The 16961-nt window shown below is 46.6% G+C and overlaps 1 protein-coding gene across 1 annotated transcript in view; it reads left to right on the top strand.

Moving 5' to 3' along the window:
* ATRN (attractin) overlaps positions 1-16961 on the top strand; it is a 149605-nt gene that overhangs the window by 112552 nt on the left and 20092 nt on the right. Inside the window, exons 26-27 of the mRNA XM_059845596.1 lie at positions 3329-3407; positions 16624-16731. Coding sequence (XP_059701579.1) covers positions 3329-3407; positions 16624-16731 — 187 coding nt within the window. The remainder of the gene's footprint in view (positions 1-3328; positions 3408-16623; positions 16732-16961) is intronic.

Genomic DNA, 16961 nt, shown 5'->3' with positions numbered 1-16961 from the left:
AGCCCCAGCTGCTCTGGGAATTCCAGCCCAGCCCCTGCCCACCCTCCCAGCCAGCAATTCCCTGCCAAGATCCCAGCCCAATCTCCCCTTTCCCAGTGGCAGCCATTCCCTGGGTCCTGTCCCTCTGTCCCTTGTCCCCAGTCCCTCTCCAGCTCTCCTGGAGCCCCTCCAGGCCCTGCCAGGGGCTCTGAGCTCTGCCTGGAGCCATTTGAGAATGGGGAAGCTTCAGAGAGAAGGCCTGGGTGAAGAGTGGATTTCTGGGATGAAGGATGCTCTTGGTAGGCTGTTATTTTTGCCAAAAAAAAAAAGAGAAGGAGAGGGCAAAGCAAATCCTGCAGTAAATGTTTATTTTGAATGTCATTTGTAAGCAGGTGGATATTGATGGCAGAGATGTGTGTGAAGCTGTTGAGAGAGCAGGGCAGAGCACAGCTCTACCCAGGACTCTGCCAGCCTCAGCTCTCTCTCCAAATCATTTCCCAACACCTCTCTCTCTCTGCATGCAGCTGCTTCTTCCTGCTGCTTCCATATCTACAAAGTTGCTTTCCAGAGAAAGTTGGAAAAAACCCTTCTTCAAAGCTACTGATGCTCACATCAGGTCTTTTAACTTATTTCAGGATGGTTTAGGCTAAGTAAATGCAACAATAGATCTTGACTTTGCTCAACCCCTGGGGCTCTTCCAGCAGGTGATGGACTGCAGCAGGCTCTGCCTTTTATTTCTCCCCGAGTGCTTCCAAGGGATGTTAGTTCAAGGGGGAAAATGTATTTCCTTAGTGATTTTATAGCTTTTGTGGGTATTTGCTGCCTCCTTGTGACAATACAAAGATGTATGGTGCTGTTCCTTTGAAATACAACGGTACTGTGGTGAGCCTTTTAGGAGAAGTTTTTATTAGTCTTTAATTGTTAATTCCTCTCTGTATTTTCTCAAGAAAGTCTTGGCTGTGGTGCCAGAAATGGGCAGGGAAGAGAAACCAGTGAAGGACTCTGGAACAGGCAGTCCTGTGCAGTGCTGCATTTTGGAAAGGGGATTTAGTAGTAAAGGTGATCCTCTTAGTTCTTCACTCTAGCTTTCTTCTCCAAAGGAGTAAATAATATGTAGGGAGACATATTTACAGTGTCACCAAAAATGTGGCATCTGGGGACATGGTTTGGTGGTGGCCTTGGCAGTGCTGAGTTAATAATGGTTGGACTTGTTGATCTTAGAGGTCTTTTCCAACGTAGGTTCTGTGATTCTATGAAATCGACTCAAAATAAGAGGTCCAACAGTTTTCATTGCTGAGGTTGCTTTTTTCCTAAAAAGGGGCCATCCTTACAGCAGTTCAGCATGTTTTGGTGTGTGTCTTCCATTTGCTGCCTGTGTTTCTGGAGCTGCCTGATGGATACACGGGACTGGAGCGTGCTGTTGTGTAAAGGTGGAGACCTCACTGACTTTGTGGCTGAGGGTGGCACAATGCAAGTTCATCTATATGCCTGACCTCCTGAGAAACTCCTCCTGAGAACCTCCTCTGAAATGGATGATTTAACAGAGGTGCTTGAGATGAATGGCATTTTTAGCACTGCTGGCATTCTCCTCTGCCCTTTGGATTTCCATCTTCCATTCCCCAAATAAAGGTATACTGAGGAGGTAAACACTGATGAGCCCTGGCAGCAGCTCATGTAGCACATAAACTGCATCTGAAATCACAAAACCAGGGAATGGTTTGTGTTGGAAGGGACCTTAAAGCCCATCCAGTCCCGTGGCAGGGACACCTCCCACTGTCCCAGGTGCCCCCAGCCCCAGTGTCCAGTCTGTCCTTGGGCACTGCCAGGGATCCAGGGGCAGCCCCAGCTGCTCTGGGCACCTGTGCCAGGACCATCAAGTCAAACAAGTGCACAATTTTTAATATTATGTGCTATGAGAGTGAAGCATCTTTCTGTGCATATCTAAGCCTGAAAAATGTAATCCCATCACTGACTGGCTGCCTTTGGGTGTCTGTGCCCCATCCGTGGAGTTTTCACATCACGTCGTCTGTAGATGGTGATATGGCAACAAGAACTGTCTCCTCACCTTTTGCATTTCTCAGGGAATGGTTCCTGCTGTTTAATTATAGGCATTTCCAAGTCATAGTATCACAGAATCATTTGGGTTGGAAAAGCCCTCTGAGATCAGCAAGTTCAAGCATTGCCCCTGTCCCCAAGTGTCACATCCAGAGGGCTGGGAAGTCCCCCCAGGAATGGGGACTCCAGCCCTGCCCTGGGTAGTTCCAAGGCCTGACCACCCTTCCCATGAGGAATGTCCCCAGTGCCCACCCTGAGGCCGTTCCCTCTCCTCCTGTCCCTGTTCCCTGGAGCAGGGCCCGACCCCCTGGCTGTCCCCTCCTGGCTGTCCCCTCCTGGCTGTCCCCTCCTGGCAGGGTGCAGTGGGAGAACATCCTGCAGTCCTGGGCAAGTTCTCTCTCGGAGAGAAAGCCCTGTGGGAGCATCCAGAGCCCATGGTTACTGTGCATGCTGCAGCTGAGCACATAAGTCACCTGTTCTGCTGAATCTTCCTTCCATGGAAACTTTCCTTTAGCCTGTCTTTCGATGTGTGCTGGAAGGTGGGGAGAGCTTTGGAGATGATTTCTGTGACCTGTCAGTGCAGTCCTTGAGGAAGGAGGCTTCCACTGGGGCTCAGATTTTAATCTTAGCTTGTGTGCCTTGAAGTTGCTCATTAGGTATTCAGTGTGATAAGATCATATCTGTCAATACAGTTGGTTATTATTGTAATTATTATAATAATGATGATTATTATTACTACTACTCTTTTTTATTATATCTGCTTCCCTGCATTTTCCCCAGAAATTGATATATTCGTTCATCCTTTTCCCCTCCTCTTTTGATGAAGAAAGCCAATACAGATTTGGGGAAATCAAGAAATGCCTGTAGCTCTGCAACAGCCTGCCTGCTCTACACTGTATCTTATTTTTGTAATTTAGAAAGGAAATAATAATCAATTTTCTCCACTTCTTTCAAGGCTTTTCTTTTTGGGGATTGGTTATCCTCTCACTTAAAATATCACCAGAGATAGGCAATAATGGCTTTTTAAATCTGATTAAATCTTTCAGCCTTACTGTCATTTAAGGAAGGCAGATAAGGAACTTTGAAACAACAATATAAATAATAAAAATAAGTGTGTCATTCCTCACTGGGTATCAGAAGCACTGAACTGTGCTGGATTACCTTTCTTCAGTGTATCTCTAATATATGAACTTTTCATTTAACTTTGCATTTCCTAGAGTTTTTCAGCTGCCAGTGTGTTATGAGCAAGAGCAATAAAATGTTATTTTCTATTTTTTTTCCCTTTCCTTTCCAGTTGTTTCCTGTCATTGCTCCTGGTGGCAGCTGTGGTTTGGAAGATTAAACAGAGTTGCTGGGCATCACGACGGCGAGAGGTGAGAGGGATGAAGTGCTGTTCCTTAAATGACTTTGTAATAGTTGTTCTCTCTAGATGCATATTTATTCACATATGCATCACATTAACCTTAAATTGAAGGCTAAGCTAATTCAGTTAATGCTGCTATTTAGGCCTTTAGCCTATTTTTGATTACAGTTTCAGTGACAAATTGTTATTTTAGTATCCTGATGCTGCAGTTTCTGTGAAGCTCCAAAAAAATAGGGGTGAATATCCTGAATTCCCAGAACTTCTGTTTCTAGACAGCATAAGTACCAAACCACATAAACTAGGAGATTCTTTATATCTGTTTCAAAATAGGAAATAGAAAATAGAAACATTAGCTCTCGTGTAATACATTAAAAAAAGAAGTCAAATCCCCATTTTCAAATTATATCTAATCCAGATATTTTGGGTGGTTGGTTTTTCCCCCCTGGAACATTAGGGGCATAAGAAAAAGACAGGGAAGCCACCCAGTACCTTACTCCTTAAAAATGTGAATTTTAGAGCCAAAGTTTTTTCCTCTTCTCCTACCCATGGTCCAAATGAGCTTCACAACTTTTTGTGTTTGCATCATCTAAATAACTTAGTGCTTTACACCCCCAAAATCTGGTTCCTCCTTGTTTATCCCTGGTTTATTTTTGTTCACTACCTTCCTTTCTTGCTTCTCAATGGAACCCGATCTCCTGTTCCACCCAGAGCACTCAGGGTGACCCAGGTGAGGTGGCCAATTGCTGTGGCACAAAGAACGTGTCCTCAGTCCCCATTTTTCAGCACCAGTGCCCACACACACCAGTTGTGTTTGTAGGGAAGTCCTGGGTGTCACGAGCAGCTGCCCACACACCCATCAGGTGTCCCTGGTGGGTGCTAGGAGCACGGAAGGGCAGCTGTCACAGCTGGGGCTGGGCTGCACCTGGAATTATTTTTAGGAGCTTTGTCTTGTGGTAATCTGTTTATTTCTATGCAAAATGAGAGAAGCCAGCCACCACTGGAGTGGGTCCCTGTGCACTTTCTGATTGCAGTTATCTCTGTGTCATCACCTGAGGCCAGATTCCCTAAGGAATGGGGCATGTTTCTCCCCTGCTTTGGGATTTTCAGGCGAGACCTGCCCATTCCTCCAGGTTTTCCTCCCAGCTGCTCTGCTGGGATGAAGCTCTTGGCAGCTGCAGACCACCTGTGTCACTGTTGTGTTCAAGAGTGGTTTGTTCCCATGTAGGACTTGATCAAGAGGATTTGGGGGATTAATTTTTATGGTGTTGGAAGTCTTTGCAAGTCCCCATTTCCTGCATATCTTCAGAAATCTGTCGCTGGTTGTACTTTGCAGTGCAGTGGTGTGAATAATATGAATTTATTCCATATGAGGAGCTCCTCTCTGGTAATAAAGCAGGATGATGTCTGATAACTCTTCTCCTCTTCTTTCTCTTTCTGCTTCAGATGTTTCTGCTTTACTGGTGAACTCACTGCAGAATATAATCATTGCTTTTCAAACAGATAACCCTTAATCTTGAAAATAATGGAAGTCTTTGAGGTTTTCTGTATTCTCTGAAGGTAGATAAATTTTTACTAGGGCAGCTGGTTTTTTCCTGCTCACTTTCTTGGCAAGAAACTAAGCTGGAGTCAGCATAACATCCCCTGTGGCTCCTGGGGTTAAATGTTATCTAGGAATGTATAAGGAATATAGACCAAGAAGTTAATACTGTACTTTGGAGTTAAAGTATTTGGGTGGTGGACTAAGTGAGAAATGTCTCTATAAATTAAGTTACAGTCTGATACATGTTTTAAGGAAAAAAACCAACCCTGGAATACTGGCAACATATTGGCATGTTTCAGTCTAAATTCAATCTACATGTGTGGCTGTTTGACAGGCAGTTCATCAGGCTGGTCTTTCCAGGCACATTCCTGTCTTTTGCTGTGATTTATCTTGCTCTCTCTTTTTATCTAGTGACTCTATCTTGTAATTAATGGATCTTTGCTGTTCCGTTCATTTTCTGTTAAAAATACTTGTAAATCTTGAGGAAACAGTTTAAAATCTTGTTGTGCCATAATTACATATATTTATATACTTTCTCCAGAAGCAAAAGTCCACCCAAAAATTTGTTATCTGAGATGATTTTATAGCTTGAAGGTGGAGGGTTTTTTTACTGATTCTTGATAAACCTGAGCAAAGGTCTCTTCAGTAGTTTTAAGTAATGATCAATGCCCATCCCTGGCAGTGTCCCAGGCCAGGCTGGACAGGGCTTGGAGCACCCTGGGATAGTGGAAGGTGTCCCTGCCTGTGGCAGGGGCTGGAACTAGAAGATCTTCAAGGTCCCTTCCAACCCAAAGTGTTCCATAATTCTCCAAAATGCTGCTGCCCTGAAGGAAGATCTTTCTCCGGTTTGGGCTGTGTTTTTAGCAGTAGTCAAGTTACAGTCACCTGTTTCTCATGTCTGTAGTAACTCTGTAGTAACTTCCCATGTGTGTAGTAGCTCTGTGCTTGTTCTCTGACTTGAGCCCAGAGGCCAGTAAGATAGGATGCAATGAGGGAATCCCCAGCTGTGCATCCCTTCTGAGAGTGCCCAAATCCTTACTGGAGTGCTGAGTGAAAAGCTGATGGCTGAGGCTTATTCTGAGATATGTGCAGGGCAGAAAGGAGTGTGCTGACAGGTTTAGTGGTCAAAATTACACAGCCAGGATTGCTTGGGAAATGTGCTGGGAGACGGCAGACAGCTGTGCTTGGTGTGGCAGGGGAATGGAACACAGCAGCATCATTTGGTTGAAACCAAGTTTGCTTTGCTCCTTATGAAGAAGGCAGCATGCTACAAATCCAAAGTCTCCATCAGGATCTTGCAGAGCACACAGGATTCTCCTGACTTTTCCTTTTCTGTATTTCAGCTAAACCTCTCTGCCCAGCTGTTTGCATGTGTCTGTCAGTGCTTCTCAGCCTCCAGGGTCTGTGGGGTGGGCAGACACAGCATAGCCAATGTGGGCTTGTAGGAAAATGAGGTTGGAACACTGAGCTGAGGTTCAGGCCTTGCAAAGAGTAAAACTTGACCTGCAGTAAAAATGAGAATGATTTGCGTCAGATGAGGCATTCAGGAGATGGAATTGAAAACTGTGTGTTTATTCCCTTGCCATTGAGCCCCATGTTTGAGTATCTTCAGGCATCTTAAAAAGGGAAAATAGAAATAAAAAGGCAGCTTTTATTGGAGGCTTAGGGTTAGGTGAATGACATTAGGAAATAGGGATAGGAAACCTCTCTGTCTTGTCTGTAGAAAATGACATGTTAAAGGAATTACAGTGGTAATAGAGAATAATGCACAAAGTGTGAGCATGATGTTAGAATTTCAATATGCTCATCTGCTTGTCCGGAATTTTCTGTCCTATTGTTCTGTTTTTGCATCCAAGTCCTCTTCACCCTCAGTCTTCTTTGTTTCCTTCACTGGGAGCAAGGAATAGCTCCCTCCCAGCAGAAGGGAGTGTGGCTGACCCAGGGTGGGGAGGGTCAGCTGATCACTCCCTGTGCCTCTTTGGAATGTAGGGGGAATATCAAGAGCAACCACCTACAGGGATAATTAAATTTGGGTGTCTGGAGCTCCATTTCACCCTTAACAAAATGATCTGTATTTTGCCTCCTTTCTTGCCAAGGCTATATAAGACTGAGTATTTGTACTCTGCAAGTCACCCAATTATTCAGGAGGGGGTTTGTGTATTGATTCACTGCAGGCATTATCCTTCTCTGTCTTGACCTCATTGCTGAAACCTTTTTCCCTCCCAAGTGTATTCAGAACTTAGTCGTGCTTCTCTTTCCACTGGCATCCTCTCCTGTAGCATCCATGCACACAATGCCACGTAGGCAAGCAGATCCCTGTGTTTTTTACAGCAAAGATGTTCCAAGGGATCTGTGCTGTGTGTTTATTGCCCTGCCTTCCTTTTCTTCCCCTTGCTGCTCTCATCCCTTAGTATTTCATTCATCTCTTAGATCTTCTCTCTTAGAATGTGATTAAGGGCATCGTTGGTCAAAGAAAAAGCTTTAGATTTGGAATATTCTCAACTAACTGTAATTCAGGATCTTTGTCATTGTTTAGAGTCTTCAGTGGTGTTTTGGACCAGGATCTGCTCCAAATGATTTGGTATCAAACTTATGCAGAAATGTTAAAAGGTCTGGCAACAAATTTCTCTAGATTTGGGCAGTCCCAGGTGCTTTGGAGGGTTTACTGGTGTATTCTCCAAGCTCCCAGCAGCCATTTGCCATATAGATCTTCTTGTTCCATAGCACAGACAGCACTGTTTGGTGTCTGTCAGCAAAAAGAAAATAGTAACCTTGGGTTTGGGGTAGTTTGTAGGGAAAACAAGAACTGGAGGAGTGAGAAGTCACAGCCAGCAGGAGACTGAGGAGGTGAAGTCACATGGTGATCACAATAATTTTTGTCATTACATGGAAAACATGAACCTGTGTATCTTTTTTTTTAAGCAGTGCAGGTGGGTTTACTTCCCAGAATAGCTGTTCCCAGGACAATAGACTGAAGTGATGGTGGCCATGGTGTTCTAAAAGCTGTATGTAAATTTCCATTTCCTGCCTTATGAGTAGTAAAATAAGAACTCAGTGTTACTATTAGGTGTTACCAGTTACTGGAGTACTGTGTCCACACTACTGTCAGCAATGCTTTGGGTGGAGATGGTGGAGAACAACACTGCAAGGTTAATTTGTTATCTGGAAGATAAGCAAGAGTTTAAAGCATCACAAATTCCTCATTTTCTCCAAGGAAAAGCATATTGAGGTTTGGTGATGCAAATCAGTGGCTGTGGAAAGGAATTATATGGGAAATGGATTTGTAGAGAATGTTTAAAGTTGGATAGAAGGTTTATATAGAATCATAGAAGATTCATGATGGGATGAGGATCTTCTAAAGGATCAGCCAAAAGTTTAAACAGTATGTCCCCACCATGGCAGGGGATTGGAGCTAGATGGGCTTTAGGTCCTTTCCAAACCAAACCAGTCTGTAACACCCAATGTCTAAAATGTCTTTTGGGGGTAAAAAAGTGAAAAACTGTTCTGTTTTTCTCCCGTTTTTGATGGTGAGAGTGGCAATGCCAATAATTTCTATTTTTAGACACGTGTCTCTCAGAATGAGTGCTTTTGGAAGGACCTTTTCTAGGTCAATCACATGGTGCAATTCAGTGACTCGTGCTAGGCAGGGGGTCAGATCAAATAATCGTAACTTTCCGCTCTCCCTAAATTTAAAATCCATGAATGGGAACCAGCTCATAGTGCCACGAGGCTTTTTCCAAATACACTGTGTGCTCTGCAGTCATCCATGTGGCTTTGGTCACCAACTGAAGGAAATTGCAGCAGAAATAAGAGCTGCCCTGAAGAGGCAAAACATCCCAAAATATTAGTGCTGACAAGAGATTCCTGCCTAGGGGGGAAATTGGTGGTCTGCTTTTGATGGAACATGCTGCTGTCACTTCTGTGCCCAGTGCAGCTCCTTGGGGGGCACTTGCAGATGGCCAGTTCCAGCTGACCAGCTGGATCCCCAGCCTCTCTGTGTTGGACACCTTCAGATGGGGCTGGCAGCCACAGACCATGGAGCTCTTGTGACAGAGTCCTCAGGGGAGCTGGTGCTGGAGAATTCAGGGGGTTTTATATCCCATAGAAGAGCTGGTAGAGCTTGAGCAAAGATGAAGCTGGAGTATCACGCCTGGGATACCAGCCCATTGGATCAAACCTTCTGCTTGGCAGGGGGTGGAACTGGTTGGGCTTCTAGGTCCCTTCCAACCCAAACCACTCCATGATTTTATGATTCTATCAAGCCCAGCTCTAGGAGAGTTCAAACTTATTTTAAAAAAAGCCCACTACTGGTGTACTGAAGCTGTTCTCATTTCAGACTCCAAGCTCTCTTTCTGATGGTAGGCATCAGCTATCATCACAGGTATCTAATTTAGTTATTTGGAAAAATCAGGGACAGATTGTGTAATTATTTCAGAAGAGCTCCACTCAGTCAAAGCTTCATTGTGCTATTGTGTAATTATCAGGTATTGGTGTACATTTTAGTCTGCATGGACTAGATCCTTCTGGTCTTTTAAAAATGATCTCATTCTTCTTATTAAAGGTCAGGATTTCTATGTCCTCCTACTGGGCATGATTATGATGAATAACTTGCTTATCTTAATCAGCCCTGAATTAAATATCTTCTGTCATTTCAGCATGAGGCAACTTCCCAGCAGCTTTGCTTTCTTGTTTGTTATAGTTTTGAAGTGTGGAAATGCCTGTTGAGAAGGATTTGAACATTAATTCTCTCCTCTTCTCTCTTTCAACATAGCCTGCAAAGTCAGTTACAAAACTAATTTGCTAACATTAATATGTGCACTGCTCTAGGGGCTTAAAAACTTAATTTTCAGTGATGATGAAAGCATCAGAGAAAATTGTTTGTTTGTTGACTTTTATGGTAGTTAGTGTAATAGTAGTTAAATACTTTAAATCACTTAGTTCTGAGACATTTGTGGCTCATCTTCACGGAATATTTATGGCTTGTATGTTTATTTTTTGCTGATGGCAGTTTTTGTTTTGGAAGGTAACTCTCTTTCCCCCAAGGTTGCCGAGTTATGATGACATAAAGCAAATGTTCCTACAGCAGGATCTATATGTTACTTCCAAGTAATGTACAGTGATTTTCCTATGGAGCCAGGGCTGGGAGAGCTGGGAATGTTCCCCTGGAGAAGGGAAGGCTCCAGGCAGAGCTCAGAGCCCCTGGCAGGGCCTGGAGGCCCTGGTGGCAGTGGCAGCTTGATGGATCTGCACGTCTGCAGGGCCAGCTCCAACAGGTGCTCAGGCCCCATGGAATCATGGACTGGTTTAGCTTGGAAAAGACCATAAATACCATCTAATCCCACCCCTGCCATGTATGATGGCAGGGACAGCTCCCACTGTCCCAGGCTGCTCCAGCCCCAATGTCCAACCTGGCCTTGGGCACTGCCAGGGATCCAGGGGCAGCCACAGCTGCTCTGGGCACCTGTGCCAGTACTTCACTATTGTCCTCCTTGAGTTCCTACTGTTTTCCTTTCTTTAAAAAAAAAAAAAAAAAAAAAAAAAAAAGAAGAGGAGACAAAATGCTCATGTAGATACTGGAGTTCCTTATAAGTTCTGGATCACTGTTTTGATAAAAGGAGTGAATAAAATCCAGGAAATGTGACTTTGTTCTGGAAAAATCACCATTATTTCATGGCTGAAAATACCAGAGCCCCATCCCCAAAGCTGCTGTGGCCCTGTGCTCAGGCAGCAGTCTCTGCAGGGGCAGTTGCTGAGATGGATGTAAGCAGGATGGTTATATGGAGCCTCGTGGCTGCTTTATGCTGGGAATAAAATGTCCAGGCTTTTCCTGTCAGGAAGCACAGCATAGGTTATATTAGTCAATTAACCTGGTAACCTGCCTAGCTGTTTGTCTCCTCTGAGAGAGCCTGCACTACTGCCTGGCAAGGCTTTCCTCCCTTCCTCGGGAGGTTTTTCTCCCATCAGTAACACACTCTTCATTTTAGAGTGTCCATTACTCAATGTGTGTGAATTAAAAATATTCCTGGTAGGAATCATTTTATTTGGAGGGTTCCAGGCTGGGTTGGACTGGGCTTGGAGCAGCCTGGTCTAGTGGAAGGTTGTCCTGGTTTAGGGCAAATTTGGGAGAAAACCTCCAAAGGGGTTCCTCTAGAAAGGAAATTCAAGCAGCCCCTCCCCCAGCTGCTTCGGGAAAAGATTTCCTTGGAGAAAAGTGGAAAAAACTGTTTATTTAACAGACAAAGCTTTCACCAGCACAAAAAATGGACAATATTGAACAATAACACCTCTCACCGTTCTGCAGAGATGACAGACTCAGAAGGTCCCCCGTGGGGCTGCAGCTTGGCTCACTCAGTCTGTGCTCAGTCTGTGCTCAGTCTGTGCTCAGTCTGTGCTCAGTCTGTGCTCAGTCTGTGCTCAGTCTGTGCTCAGTCTGTGCTCAGTCCGTGCTCAGTCCGTGCTCAGTCCGTGCTCAGTCCGTGCTCAGTCCGTGCTCAGTCCGTGCTCAGTCCGTGCTCAGTCCGTGCTCAGTCTGTGCTCAGTCTGTGCTCAGTCTGTGCTCAGTCTGTGCTCAGTCTGTGCTCAGTCTGTGCTCAGTCTCTGCTCAGTCTCTGCTCAGTCTCTGCTCAGTCTCTGCTCAGTCTCTGCTCAGTCTCTGCTCAGTCTCTGCTCAGTCTCTGCTCAGTCTCTGCTCAGTCTCTGCTCAGCCCCTCCTGTGCTGGAAATGCCCCGGCCCAGGCTCGCCAGGTGGGCACAGGTGTGAGCTGCTGGTGCTCTGCTGGGTGTTCAGTCCAGAGCAGGTTTAAACAGGTCCAAAGAAAGAATAAAACCACAGTCCAGGGAACTTCTGTGCCTCAGCTAGCTAAAACTAACAAAAGCAGAGGAGAGCTCTGTCCCACTGTCTGTCCATCCACAGACACCAGTCCAGGAGCAGGACTGTGGAGGAGTGAGTGCAGTGTCTGCAAACAAACTGCTGCTTCTTCTCTCCCCCTCTGCTCTCAGAACCAGCCTGAAAGATGCAGAACTTATTTCTGGGCTAAACAGACCAGTGGGGATGCGAGCATCATAAAGTCACCCCCAGGAGAAAGGTGAAACATAGCAGGGGGTGGAACAAGAGGGTCTCTAAGGTGTCTTCCAACCCAAACCATTCCATATTCTGTGATATGGACAAAAAATCACACTCAATGCAAATGAAAGGTGTGCAGATTCTCACAGTTTCCCGTTATATAAATATTAAAGGCCAGAGGTGTATTCCAGGACAGGCTTTTTGATGTGATTTCTTTGTAAAGCTGTCAAACACTTTGCCTTTAAAATCCTCTTTGGGCCTAAGTGATTTCAAATATTCTCAGGTTGTCCTATTAATTGTGTCATCTGAAAAACCAGGGTTTGCTTGAAAGAGTATTGAGATTCATTATTTGAAATCTCAGAAAGCCCATCTTGAGGACTGAGGGAAAGGAAGGATCTGGAGTATCTAGATGTTAACAGCTGCTGACTTGTAAAGCCATGCTCAGCCTCTTGACTGGGGGGAGAAATCACATTTTCTCCCTTACAGCATCATAAAATATTTTAATTAAAATTTTGACACACCAAACAAATATTGAAGGATTGATATGTGTCTGGGTTAAACAGGCATGAAAGCCTTGGGGTAAACTGTGATATTAAAGTTACAGAACAATTATTGCTTAAATTAGTTCTTAATTTTTAGGGGGAACTTGGTAGCATGACTTGTGCTACACCAGAAGCTGGTGCAAGGAAAAGGATGTTCCCTTAGGCATCTGCTGCTTTGGTTGCATCCTGGACCTCTGATTTCATCTGGTTTGGGCATTTTTATGCTCAGGTGACAGCCCACCTGCAGAGCTGCCCCAGCCCTGGGGCCAACAGCAGGAGGACGTGGAGCTGCTGGAGAGAGCCCAGAGGAGGCCCCGGAGCTGCTGCAGGGCTGGAGCCCCTCTGCTCTGGAGCCAGGCTGGGAGAGCTGGGAATGTTCCCCTGGAGAAGGGAAGGCTCCAGGCAGAGCTCAGAGCCCCTGGCAGGGCCTGGAGGGGCTCCAGGAGAGCTGGAGAGGGACTGGGGACAAGGGACAGAGGGACAGGAGCCAGGGAATGGCTTCCCACTGCCAGAGGGCAGGGCTGGATGGGATCTTGGGAATGAGGAATTGTTCCCTGGCAGGGTGGGCAGGCCCTGGCACAGGGTGCCCAGAGCAGCTGTGTCTTTCCCATCCCTGAAGTCATTCAGGGCCAGCCTGGACAGGGCTGGGAGCAGCCTGGGATAGTGGAAGGTGTGTCTGTCTTTGGCAGGGGTAGAGCTGGATAATCTGTGGGATCCCTTCCATTCCAAACCATCCTGTGATTCTATATCCTCAAATCTACTTTTGACTTCAGTAGGAGTCATGTTGCCAAATTGCACATTTTCTTTAGAAAAATAACTTCCTTTGAAGAACTAATAGCTTTTAGTTCCTCAGTCTCTTGGACATCTTCATCAGGACAGCTTGTTCATTGATTTTATAGCCATTAAACAAAGCACTTTGCGATAGCTGAAGGGGACAATTACAGGAACAACAACCCAGCAATCTGTTTCACACTTGCTTTCGTCTGCAATCTGCTGGTGTGCTTTAAATACCCAAGCACTCCTCGTGTCCTTTTTCCCAAGTGTGAGTTACACACAAGTTTGCTTACAAACCCTCCATTTGTGTGGATTTGTTGGGTTTTTGCTTCGTGACAGTATCTACAATCTGCTCAAAATGCCTTTTTTTCTCCCTTTCTTTTTTTCTTTCAAAAATTAAGGAAAACTTTACCACATGCCTTTTATGGCAGTAAAATTTTACCCTTTTTTTAGCTAGACTGAGAGCCATAGAGGCTCATACACCCCCCCAAGCTTATCTGCATTGACATCTTCCTGCCTTGCCTGCACCCCCAAGTCACAGAGACAGTCCTCTGCAGTGAAAGAGTCTCAAAATTATAGGTGATTTGGCAAGGCAAAGACCATGGAAGGTTCCAGAGGGTGGCAATGAGTGGCACAGGGTCTAGCTGGAGGCCTGTCTGCAGTGGTGTCCCCCAAGGTTCTGTACTGGGCCCAGGGTGGGGTCCATCTGTGATTTGGGCGAGGGCTGGGTGGCTCCTGGGCAGTTCCCAGTGACACAGAGGTGGCAGGAGCCCTGGGGGATCTGTGCTGCCCTTCAGATGGACCTCAGCAGCTGGGAGAGATGGGCAGAGAGGAACCTGCTGGAATTCCACAGGGACAAATGCAGGGTCCTGCACCTGGGGAGGAGCAGCCAGCAGATCCTGGTGGTCAGCCAGCTGTCCCTGGGGACCAGGGAGCCACTGAGACCCTGGGGGCAGGAGGAAGAGCAGTGCCAGCAGGGCAGGGGGGATCCTGCCCCTGTGCCCAGCCCTGGAGGCACCTCTGGAGTGCTGTGTCCAGCTCTGGATCCTCAGCACGGAGGGAGGATGTGGATGTCCTGGAGCAGGGCCAGGAGAGGCTGTGCAGCTGAGCAAGGGCCTAGAGCATCCCTGTGCCCAGGAGAGAGCCAGGGAGCTGGGGCTGCTCAGCTGGAGAGGAGCCCCCGTGAGAGGGGCCTCAGGCCTGCTGTCCCTGCTGTCCCAGTCTGTCCCTGGTGTCCCAGTCTGTCCCTGGTGTCCCTGCTGTCCCAGTCTGTCCCTGCTATCCCTGGTGTCCCAGTCTGTTCCTGCTGTCCCAGTCTGTCCCAGTCTGTCCCTGCTGTCCCAGTCTGTCCCAGTCTGTCCCAGTCTGTCCCAGTCTGTCCCTGCTGTCCCTGCTGTCCCTGCTGTCCCTGCTGTCCCTGCTGTCCCAGTCTGTCCCTGGCTGTCCCTGGCTGTCCCTGCTGTCCCTGTCTGTCCCTGGTGTCCCAGTCTGTCCCTGCTGTCCCAGTCTGTCCCTGCTGTCCCAGTCTGTCCCAGTCTGTCCCTGCTGTCCCTGGTGTCCCAGTCTGTCCCTGCTGTCCCTGCTGTCCCTGCTGTCCCTGCTGTCCCAGTCTGTCCCTGCTGTCCCAGTCTGTCCCAGTCTGTCCCTGGCTGTCCCTGCTGTCCCTGGCTGTCCCTGCTGTCCCTGGTGTCCCAGTCTGTCCCTGCTGTCCCAGTCTGTCCCAGTCTGTCCCTGGTGTCCCTGGTGTCCCTGCTGTCCCTGCTGTCCCTGGTGTCCCAGTCTGTCCCTGCTGTCCCTGGTGTCCCTGCTGTCCCTGCTGTCCCTGGTGTCCCAGTCTGTCCCTGGTGTCCCTGGTGTCCCTGGTGTCCCAGTCTGTCCCTGCTGTCCCTGGTGTCCCTGCTGTCCCAGTCTGTCCCAGGCTGTCCCTGCTGTCCCTGCTGTCCCTGCTGTCCCAGTCTGTCCCTGTGTGCAGGGCAGCCCCAGGCTCTGCTCCCAGCCCAGCGATGGCCCCAGAGCCACGGGCATGGCCTGAGCCTGGGAAGGGGGGGGCACTGGAGGGTCCCTAAGGTCCCTTCCAATCCAAACCATTCTGGGACTGGGTGATTCTGGGAATCAGTTCCAAACAATGTTGCTGGATAACAGCCCCTTCCTTTCACCCTCTTCTGTGCTGCATGGGGATATTGGGGCACAGTGCATTTTGTGGGGTTTTCCATGATGCTTTTTGAGTGCTGTAAATGATCAGTTTGGCCTTGGAGTGTCAGATTGCCCAGAATTAAGGGGAAAAAGCAGGTGGCAATGGTGGGAGTTCTGGAGAGCATTTGGTGGTGCCTCAGTCCAGCTTAAAAACAGAGGATAATTGGTTGGTATTGCTGTAATAAGTAGTGATGGAAGATGTGTGGATCTGTGTGAGAGCATTGGGCAGTTTCTGTATTTAAGGTTAAGAGCTCTGGGTTTTCTCATGCTGCACAAAGTGTTTGCCTCTTCCCTTATTAAACAGAGACACCAAGGCCCATTGGACCCCTTGCCTCATGGAATTCTGGCTTCTGCCTCCCCTGTTGGGCTGTGTTGTCACTGTCAGACATTAGTCACTGGAGCCAAAAAGAAGTGTGTCTACAGCTCAGCTAAAACCAAAATGCTGTTTCCAGCCCAGCTGCGTAGAAAGTATCTGGGTTTTGTGTGTTAAAAAAGGGGAAGCTGCATGGAAATGCTTAGAAGTGCTTAAGAGCACAGCAAAGAGATGTCTTGTGTCATGAGGGGTTGTGGGGATTTGCCCAGGAAAAGGTTTTTTATTTTAATAAAACATTTTGCAATAAGGACATGTTTGACATTTTCTGTATTCAGCAAGGAAACAATAAAAAAAGGGGATTATTCAATAGAAACCTGACAGTGTTTTGGTGGTGCTGTTATAAAAAATAGCAACTTCATTCTTACAGTAGTTACATACTGCTGCTAGTTTAATTTTAAAATGATTCCCACAAATCCTATGGAGTGGGAATCAGACAGGTGATGACAAAGAACAGCCTAAAAAGTAAATAACTGCTTTATGGAGACTCAGTCAGATCGTTTTCCCTCCCAGACGTGTCAGGCTCACGTTGTGCATTCAGCTTTACTTCCAATACCTTGTTAAATTGTAGTAATGTGAATATTTACCATTACTGGTATTCTTAAGGCCATTAAAGCCCCTGGAGGTTATTTTTCCATATTCGCTGATGTCCCTTTGTATTGGGCAAAACCTTTTAGATACATTTGTCTTTCATCTTTGTGTCAGAACAATATGATGATAATATTTTTCTGTTTAATAAATTAGCAACTACTGCGTGAGATGCAACAGATGGCAAGTCGCCCCTTCGCCTCCATCAACGTTGCCTTAGAAACAGATGAGGAGCCACCAGATCTCATCGGGGGAAGCATAAAGGTGAGAGCTGGGCCTTTGGGATGGTCCTCACCACGATTAACCAGGCATGTTTTACACAGCAGTCCCAAACCCTCTCCTTTTGTGTATACCTGCAAGAAACTGTAAGTCCAGGAGGTCCAACAGGTGCCATTTTAATTTGCTTTTATCCCTTCAGATATTCACTGATAACTCTTGGGCTGGTTCAGGTTGATGTGGTACTGATGCTGGGTTTGAAGTGTTGGGCTTGCCTT

Source organism: Haemorhous mexicanus, chromosome 4 (genome assembly GCF_027477595.1).
Source record: "Haemorhous mexicanus isolate bHaeMex1 chromosome 4, bHaeMex1.pri, whole genome shotgun sequence".
Taxonomy (NCBI): Eukaryota; Metazoa; Chordata; class Aves; order Passeriformes; family Fringillidae; genus Haemorhous; species Haemorhous mexicanus.
Note: the sequence above shows the minus strand (reverse complement) of the source record. Positions and strands in the feature narration are given on the sequence as shown.